The sequence below is a fragment of the Bison bison genome, unplaced genomic scaffold, assembly GCF_000754665.1.
Source record: "Bison bison bison isolate TAMUID 2011002044 unplaced genomic scaffold, Bison_UMD1.0 scf7180017864384, whole genome shotgun sequence".
NCBI lineage: Eukaryota > Metazoa > Chordata > Mammalia > Artiodactyla > Bovidae > Bison > Bison bison.
The window spans coordinates 9,216,950-9,227,124 of NW_011494956.1; the positions used below are offsets into that span (position 1 = coordinate 9,216,950).

At 40.6% G+C, this 10,175-nt stretch overlaps 1 protein-coding gene across 2 annotated transcripts in view; it reads right to left on the reverse strand.

Annotated features, from left to right (window-relative positions):
- Nucleotides 1-10,175, reverse strand: part of LOC105001781 — a 61,438-nt gene that overhangs the window by 12,852 nt on the left and 38,411 nt on the right. For both annotated transcript variants that reach the window (XM_010858176.1, XM_010858178.1), the window contains one exon: nucleotides 2,592-2,698. In XM_010858176.1, the coding sequence (XP_010856478.1) occupies nucleotides 2,592-2,698 (107 nt within the window). The remainder of the gene's footprint in view (nucleotides 1-2,591; nucleotides 2,699-10,175) is intronic.

Sequence of the window (10,175 nt, forward strand, 5' to 3'; positions counted from 1 at the left end):
GATCCCTGTCTCCTGTACAATGTCACGAACCTCATTCCATAGTTCATCAGGCACTCTATCTATCAGATCTAGGCCCTTAAATCTATTTCTCACTTCTACTGTATAATCATAAGGGATTTGATTTAGGTCATACCTGAATGGTCTAGTGGTTTTCCCTACTTTCTTCAATTTAAGTCTGAATTTGGCAATAAGGAGTTCATGGTCTGAGCCCCAGTCAGCTCCTGGTCTTGTTTTTGCTGACTGTATAGAGCTTCTCCATCTTTGGCTGTGAAGAATAGAATCAATCTGATTTCGGTGTTGACCATCTGGTGATGTCCATATATAGAGTCTTCTCTTGTGTTGTTGGAAGAGGGTGTTTGTTATGACCAGTGCATTTTCTTGGCAAAACTCTATTAGTCTTTGCCCTGCTTCATTCCATATTCCAAGGCCAAATTTGCCTGTTACTCCAGGTGTTTCTTGACTTCCTACTTTTGCATTCCAGTCCCCTATAATGAAAAGGACATCTTTTTTGGGTATTAGTTCTAAAAGGTCTTGTAGGTCTTCATAGAACCATTCAACTTCAGCTTCTTCAGTGTTACTGGTTGGGGCATAGACTTGGATTACTGTGATATTGAATGGTTTGCCTTGGAAACGAACAGAGACCATGAACAGTATGAAAAGGAAAAATGATAGGATACTGAAAGAGAAACTCCCCAGGTCAGTAGGTGCCCAATATGCTACTGGAGATCAGTGGAGAAATAACTCCAGAAAGAATGAAGGGATGGAGCCAAAGCAAAAACAATACCCAGCTGTGGATGTGACTGGTGATAGAAGCAAGGTCCGATGCTGTAAAGAGCAATATTGCATAGGAACCTGGAATGTCAGGTCCATGAATCAAGGCAAATTGGAAGTGGTCAAACAAGAGATGGCAAGAGTAAATGTCGACATTCTAGGAATCAGCGAACTGAAATAGACTGGAATGGGTGAATTTAACTCAGATGACCATTATATCTACTACTGTGGTCAGGAATCCCTCAGAAGAAATGGAGTGGCCATCATGGTCAACAAAAGAGTCCAAAATGCAGTACTTGGATGCAATCTCAAAAATGACAGAATGATCTCTGTTCGTTTCCAAGGCAAACCATTCAATATCACAATAATCCAAGTCTATGCCCCAACCAGTAACGCTGAAGAAGCTGAAGTTGAACGGTCCAGCCTGGCATTTCTCATGATGTGCTCAGCATATAGGTTAAATAAACAGGGTGACAGCAGACAGCTCTGTCATACTCGTTTCTCAATCTTGAACCAGTCAGTTGTTCCAACAGGGTTCTAACTGTTGCTTGTTGACTCCCATACAGGTTTCTCAGGAGATGGGTGAGGTGGTCTGATATTCCCATCTCTTTTAGAGCTTTCCACAATTTATTATGATCCACACAGTTAAAGGCTTTGGCATAGTCAATGACAGAGACGCAGATGTTTTTCTGGAATTCCCTAGCTTTCTTTCTCTATGATCCAGCAAATGTTGGCAATTTGATCTCTGGTTCCTCTGCCTTTTCTAAACCTTGTTTGGACATCTGGAATTTCTTGGTTTGCATAAAGCTGAAGCCTAGCATGCAAGATTTTAAACACAACCTTACTAGCATGGGAGATGAGTGCAATTGTCTGATGGTTAGAACATTCGTTAGTACTACCCTTCTTGGGAAATTGGGATAAAGATTAACCTTTTCCAGTCCTTTTCCAGGCCAGACCCAGTGGCCACTGCTGGGTCTTCCAGATTTGCTAACATAATGAATGCAACACCTTGATGACATCATCCATTATGGTTTTGAAGAGTTCTGCTGGAATTTCATTGCATCCACTAGCTTTATCAACAGCAATGCTTCCTAAGGCCTACTTGACTTCACTCTCCACAATGTCTGGCTCTGGATTACAAAAGGATTACATGATAAAAAAATACCCTTAATGCTCTCTCTGTACCTATCACACTTGAGCCATTCTTTGATGATCCAGGAAGCATATCAGAATCTTATGAGGGCTGTTACTTTAGTTTTCCAGTTGATACCTGGAGAAATCTTTGCAGGTCAGGTTGGGAGAAAGAATAGAGAACAGGAGACAGGTCCTCAGAGAATAGGTGAGGATAAGAGTTCAGGGCTTCCCTGATGACTCAGTTGGTAAAGAATCTGTCTGCAATGCGGGAGACCCAGGTTCGATCCCTGGGGAAGATCCCCTTTGGTATTCTTGTCTGGAGAATTCATGGACAGAGGAGCCTGGTGGGCTACAGTACATGGGGTCGCAAAGAGTCAGACACGACTGAGTGACTAACACTTTCACTTTTCAAGAGCACAGGAGAAAAGAAAGAGCAACAGCAAAAATTTCATTTCAACAACATTTATCACCTAGATCAAAGACTACATATCACATCCTAAGAGCACTAGAACTTAATGCAAATCACAGGCCACACAATGGTGGCCAGCCTGTGACAGTGATCCTGGTCATCACTTAGCTCCAGCCAGTTGTTCAGTGGAAAAAGTGGAGCAAGTTGTGAGTAGTGCAACATTTGGGAAGGAGTGGATGTGGACAGGTGAAGGGGAACACAAACTGAAAACACCTACCTGTCTTTCTGGCTCTCAGTGCTTCAAGTAGGTCAACAGCAGCCTTTTCTCCCAGGACATTGTTTCCAAGGTCAATCTCCTTTAAGTGGACAGAGTATTTGATCAGGCTGACCAGAGAAAGTGACAAAACAAAATGGTGTTGTACCAAGCATGGTTACGCAAAGAAACGCAATCCAGTTATTTTGGAGTATGCTCTTTTTTCTTTTTTTTTTTAAGGTCCTTTCCACCGCCCCTCCCCTCCCTCCCAAAGATGCGGCACTGACCCGATTTGAAACTGAAGACATCCTGAACACAGTTTCCCCCCCAATTTAATCTCTCTAGTTTGGGTGCCTCTCCTAAGTAAGCTGGTACGATAAGGATTTTAGCTGCCTTAAATATTCCATGCATTTATTTATTCAAAAGATATGGCGTGTTATTGCACAGTGCTTCTCAGTCTTTTAGATTTTACACACCAGTAAAACGTCAGATAACTGGGAGGTGGGGAGACAGACAAACCTCACTTGGGCAACTTTTGGTAGGTCTAATAACTTTCACCTAGTAACACTATAGAAGAACATATATTTTTATATAAAATTAGGAAGAGTACAGTCTCACAATAAAGGATTTTTAAATTGAGTTTTAAAAAACGTTTATTGATTTGGTTGTGTTGGGTCTTAGTTGCGGCATGCAGGGTCTTCCGTTGAGGCACAGAGGCCCTAGTTGTGGTGCGTGGGTTCGGTCCTTGCAGCGCGTGGGCTCTCTGGTTGTGGAACGTGGGCTCCAGAGCACATGGCTCAGTAGCTGCAGCGCATGGCTTTAGCTGCTGTGTAGCCTGTGGGATCTTAGCTCTCCCACCAGGGGCTGAACCTGTATCCCCAGCATTGCAAGGTGGATTCCTAACCACTGGACCACCAGGGAAGCCCCCAAGGTTAGCTTTTTAAATGAAGTAAGTTTAGCTTTATGGAAAATGAACACTCTACCTATCTTTATTTTTCTAGTTTCTTTGAGGATCATTGAAACTTCATTCATTTCCTGGCCTTGGCCTGCCAAATGGACTTAGGGAGTCTCTGGCATTGTAAGTGGGCATGGAATCTGGGTGAGGTCCTAGGTTCTGAAGTCCTAGGCTCTGGATCAGCTTTTATGTTTTGTCAACTCTGTGATCATGGGCAGGCCACAAGCCATGTTGGGTCTTATCTTCCTCATCTGTAAATTTGGCCTCAAAAGGGTGAGTTTGCCTATTTCACAAGGTTGTGGAAAAATAGAACGAAGCCATTTTTATGAAAGCATTTGCAAAATGCAATACCAATGATGCTATTAATTCTGAGTGTATAGTTACTAAGTGCACATTAAGTGCCTGACATTGCAGGGACTAAAAGCAATTTAACACATGTTCTTGGGACTTCCCTGGTATTCTGGTGAATAGGAATCCCCTTCAGCTGCCAATGCAGGGAACACAGGTTTGACCCCTGGTCCAGGAAGATTCCACACACCATGGAGCAACTAAACCCATGTGCCACAACTACTGAGCCTGTGCTCTGCAACAACAGAAGCCACCATGGGGAGAAGCCTGCACGCTCCAACCAGAGAGTAGTTCCTGCTTGCTGTAACCTGAGAAAGCAGGAAGGAAGACCCAGGGCAGCCAAACATAAATAAATAAGTAAATAAATAAAATAAAAACAACCCATGGCCTGTGCTCTGAAAGAAATTATCATAACTATCAATAAAACAATTTTAAGCCTTTACCATGTGCTGGGGATATGAAATTTCAGTTAGGGTCAGTAGTGAATACAAGGCCATTCTCTTGCTACCCACAATTTCTATTGATTGAGGAGCCAGAATTCAAAGCCAGGACTGAATGGTCTTGCCAGACTCTGCCTCTCGATCTCACTCCCAAGGAAACAGTCTGCCTAATCAGGACTTGACAAGCTTTGGCTTCCTGAACTGCCTGACTATGTCCAATTCCTTCAGAGAAGATGAGGGAGAGCTGGGATGCTTCAAGGAGGAAACGGAGAAAGAGAAGCACCAAAGGAGAATGGAGGGTGTTGAAGACAAATTTTACAACTCAACCATTCTATATCTAGGTCTGATTCCGGATGCCATGGATTTAACCACTATGCTTTGGATTTACGGAGCATTCACTATGCATCAGATATGATCATGGCCACCCACATGTTTAAGTACTGTGCTTGGCACAATGAGGCGTTCCAAGGGTATGAGTGGGGCTGAAAGCCAGCCAAGGTCTGTTTGCCAAGTCCTGGGCATGAAGCATAGACCTAGAAGGGATAACTCCCTCTGACTCACTGGTGAGAGGAAGTGCCTTTTAATTTCTCTACCCAAAGGGGCACTTTTTCTAATTCATATAGAGGTGCTAGTTGGAGCCTTAGGCACTACATTTAGCACCTCATATATGATCTCATTTACCCTACAACAATCTCTTTAGTTAGAGATTGTTATTATCCCCGATTTTACAAATGAGGGACTGAAATACAGAGAAGTTATTTAACTTGCCTGAGATTAAATTGTGACACAGGGATGTGAACGTAGGCAGTTTGCTTGAAAATAACCATGAAGTATGATTCAAATATACCAAGGAAATGTTTGAATTTTCATTAGTTCTTAATATTTACAGTTTGATTAAATGTTAAAAATAATAACCATGAAGTATGATTCAAATATACCAAGAAAATGTTTTAATTTTCAGTAGCTCTTAATATTTGCAGTTTAAAAAAGAGAACAAAGAGATCTAAGTATTTAGTGTCAGAACTAAAAAAAACAAAAAGATGCAAAAGGAATTCCTGGTCCTGGTGCACATTGTTAAGTTGTATTTATAACCCTGTCACACACGGCCAGCAGCTGCACAGGACCCTGTGCTCAGAAGGGCTCCCCACTTGGTTAAGTGCTCTGTCATCCTCTTGAAATGCTTAATAATATTTGAACAAGGGCCCATGAGTTTCCATTTGCACGGGGTCCCTACAAATTCTGTAGTCAGTTCCTGTTGTCACGTTTAGTGTGGTCAGAGAAGAAGGTAAAATCTGACAGTCAGCGTTAAGTAATTATATTGTTCTGTCAGCCCTATAGACCACTATTAGAGGAATCCTGGTCAGAGGGAGGTGTGGTTCATGAGATGGGGAACCAGCAGGGTTCCTGCACCCAAACCAGCATTTGAGTTTCTGCTTTGAAGTCAAATCCTCTGATACTGCCTTTTGGGGTAGGCTTAAGCAGCAGAGTTAGGTAAAGACTCATGACACACAAAAGGCATATCTCTTGACCCTGGATCAGCTAATCTGAAGGTGAGGCTAGACCCAGGTGCTACCAAGGGTGCATAGTGCCAGGAGGCAGGCAGTTGGTTAGTGCCCCACGATCTCCATCACCAAATCTTACCCCAACATAAATGCATATGCATAAGCCACCCCAAGTAAACATTTAATTAAGCAGACCCATGGAGCTGATTTTGCTAGCAGGTCCCCTCACAAGTCCCTTGCCTCCTCATTCATCCACTGAGCTCCTTTGTAAATCCTCAGGACATTCAATGATAAAAGGTGAGGAGCCATAAATCTGTTCTCCAAAGTGCTCCTGGAGCCTGTTTGCTCATCCTCCAACTTGGTCTACAGCTGGCCCAGAACTGGACTTGCCAGAGTGCGGGTGGAGGGTTGTGAAGATGGTGCTTCTACTTCCAGGGCATCAGCCTGTCAGAACTCATAGAGGTGAAGAAGGAAAATGAGTGTTAGACCTGCAGATGTAGAAATATGGAGGGGAGCTATCCTTGAGGTGAATATGCAGCTCATTTCAGAAGTCACACCAGAAAATAACCCATGAGATAGAGTGAGACTAAAAAACCCCAGAGAAGATGAATGATACAAAGGCCATGGATATTAAGTTTGGGCTAAGCTGTCTTTGTGAGTTGATGTTGTAGGTCACTAGAGCAGTAAAGAGAAAGTCTTAAAAGCAGCCAAAGAAAAAGACAAATTATGTTCAAAAGAAAAAAGATAAAAGTAACTGCAGACTTCTTTTCAGAAACAATGTAAGCAGAAGACAGTGGAGCAACATCTTGAAAGTATTAACTGTCAGCCAAGTATTCTATATCCAGGAAAAAAATCTTAAAAAATGAAGGCAAACATACCACACATACTAAAACTCAGAGAAGTCATCACAAGTAGGTCAGGACTATAATAAATCTATAAAGAAAGTCCTTCAGATCAAAGGAAAATGATACTAGTGTTGTCTTTGGCAACACATATACTAAAATTGGAACAACAGAGATTAGCATGGCCCCTGAACAAAGATGAGGCACAAATACATAAAATGTTAAAAAAAGGGAAAATGATACCAGAGAGAAATTTGGATACATCCAAAGGAATGAAGAAGACTAGAAATGGTAAATGTGTGAATAGGTATAAAAGACTTACCCTTCTTTTTAAGAAAATATTAACTGCTTAAAACAAGTATAATGATAATATGTTTGGGGATTTATAACAGTAAAATATATGATAACAGTAAAACAAAGAATGAGAGGGAATGGAAATGTAAGATTTTTAAACTATAAGTGAAATAGTATATTATTTGAAGGTAAATTGTGATAAACTAAAATGAATAGTGTGCAATCACTAAAAAAAAAAGTATAGCTAATGGAACAATAAAAGAGATAAAAATGGAATTATAAATATTATTCAATCCAAAAACAGAAATATACTTTAAATTGAACAGAAAAAAAAACCACATACGACAAAGAAAACAAATAACATGATGGTATGTTAAAATCCAGTCATATTGATAATCATATTAAATATAGCTGTCTAGATAAAAAACAGTTAAAAGACAAAGATTGTCCAAATAGGTTTTTAAAAAAATAAGATCTCAACTATCTGCTGTTTATAAGAATTTAGATTAAAAAATATAGATAGGCTAAAAGTAAAACGACAGAGACAGATATATCATGCTAATATCAATCTAAAGAAGATTGGAGTGGATATATTAATATTAGTCAAGTTAGATTTCAGAGACGGGAATAAGACCAGAGATAAGAGAAAAATATTACTAGGGATTTCATAATGATAATAAGGGTCAATTCTGCAAGAGACTTAAGAACCCTAAAAGTTCATGCAGCTAATAACAGTGCTTCAAAATACATGAAGTAAAATTGATTAAACTGCAAGGAGATATTTGTTGTTGTTGTTCAGTCTCTAAGTCATGTCCGACTCTTTGCAATCTCATAGACTGCAGCATGCCAGGCTCCTCTGTCCTCCGCTATCTCCTGGAGTTTGCCCAAATTCATGTTCATTGAGTAAGTGATGCTATCTAACCATCTTATCCTCTGCTGTTCTAGTCTCCTTTTGCCTTCAATGTTTCCCAGCATCAGGGGCTTTTCCAATGAATCAGCTCTTTGTATCGGGTGGCCAAAGTACTGGAACTTCAGCATCAGTCTTTCCAATGAATATTCAGGGTTGATTTCCTAGAGGATTGACTGGTCTGACCTCCTTGAAGTCCAAGGGACTCTTAAGAGTCCTCCAGCACCACAATTCGAAAGCATCAATTCTTTGGCACTCAGCCTTCATGATCCAGCTCATACATCCATACATAACTACTGGAAAAACCATGGCTTTAACTATATGGACCTTTGTTGGCAAAGTGATGTCTCTGCTTTTTAATATGCTGTCTAGGTTTGTCACAGCTTTCCTTTCAAGGAACAAGTGTCTTTTAACTTTGTGGCTGTAGTCACTGTCTGCAGTGATTTTGGAGCCCAAGAGAAAAAAATCTCACTGTTTCCACTTTTCTCCCTTCTGTTTGCCATAAAGTGATGGGACCAGATGACCAAATCTTAGCTTTTATTAATGTTGAGTTTCAAGCCATCTTTTTCACTGTCCTCTTTCAGCCTCATCAAGAGGCTCTTCAGTTCCTCTTCACTTTCTACCATTAAAGTGTATCATCTGCATATCTAAGATTGTTGATATTTCTTACAGTAATCTTGATTCCACCTTGTGATTCATCCAGCCTGGTATTTTGCATGATGTTCTCTGCAAATAAGTTAAATGAACAAGGTGACATTATACAACCTTGTTGTACTCCTTTCCCATTTTAAACCAGTAAGTTGTTTCATGTCCAGTTCTTTTTTTTTTTTTTAAGAAAAATGATACAAGTAAATTCATTTACAAAACAGAAATAGACTTACAGATATAGAAAATAAACCTATGTTTACCAAACAGGGAAGTGGAGAAAGGGATAAATTAGGAGTTTGAGATTAACATATAAACACTGCTGCTACTAAGTCACTTCAGTCGTGTCCGACTCTGTGTGACCCCATAGACGGCAGCCCACCAGGCTCCCCCGTCCCTGGGATTCTCCAGGCAAGAACACTGGAGTGGGTTGCCATTTCCTTCTCCAATGCAGGAAAGTGAAAAGTGAAAGGGAAGTCGCTCAGTCATGTCCGACTCTTAGCGACCCCGTGGACTGCAGCCTACCAGGCTCCTCCGTCCATGGGATTTTCCAGGCAAGAGTACTGGAGTGGGGTGCCATCACCTTTTCCGTCATGTCCAGTTCTAACTGTTCCTTCTTGACCCACATATAGGTTTCTCACAAGACAGATAAGGTGGTCTGGTACTCCCATGTCTTTAAGAATTCTCCAGTTTGTTGTGATCCACATAGTCAAAGGCTTATCACAGTCAATTGAGGCAGAAGTAGATGTTTTTTTTTCTGGAACTTCCTTGCTTTCTTAATGATCCAAGGAATGTTGGCAATTTGATCTCTGATTCCTCTGCCACTTTGAAACCCAGCTTGTACATCTGGAAGTTCTTGGTTCACACACTGCTCAAGCCTAGCTTGAAGGATTTTGAGCATAACCTTGCTAGCATATGAAATGAGCACAATTGTATGGTAGTATGAACATTCTTTGACATTGTCCTTCTTTGGGATTAGAATGAAAACTGACCTTTTTCAGTCCTGTGGCCAGTGCCGAGCTTTCCAAATTTGATGATATATTGATACTTTTAAAATTACAATTATCTCTATCTCAATAATTGATAGAGCAAGTTAACAGAAAATTTGTAAAGATATAGCAGATGTTACAACACTTGAGCAACACTGCTGACCAGCTTGACCTAACTGACATTTATGGAATATTTTCCTCCAATAATAGCAGAATACACATTCTTTTCAAGTGCACATGGAAGATTTACCAAAATTGATCATAAATTTTGATCAGTTGGGTCATAAAACTGGTATGTTTTCCACCCACAGCAGAATTTACTTAGAAATCAACCAAAAAAAAATATGAAAATTTAACAAATATGTGAAAACTAAACAGCCCTCTTCTAATAATCCATAGGTCAAAGAAGAAATCAAGAGGGCAATTAGAAAACAGCTTGAGTTGAATAACAATAAAGATACAATATATCAAAATTTGTAGGATGCAACAAAAGAATACATCAGTTCAGTTCAGTTCATTTCAGTCACTCAGTCATGTCCGACTCTTTGTGACCCCATGAATCGCAGCACGCCAGACCTCCCTGTCCATCACCAACTCCCGGAGTTTACCCAAACTCATGTCCATTGAGTTGGTGATGCCATTCAACCATCTCATCCTCCGTCGTCCCCTTCTCCTCCTGCCCCTGT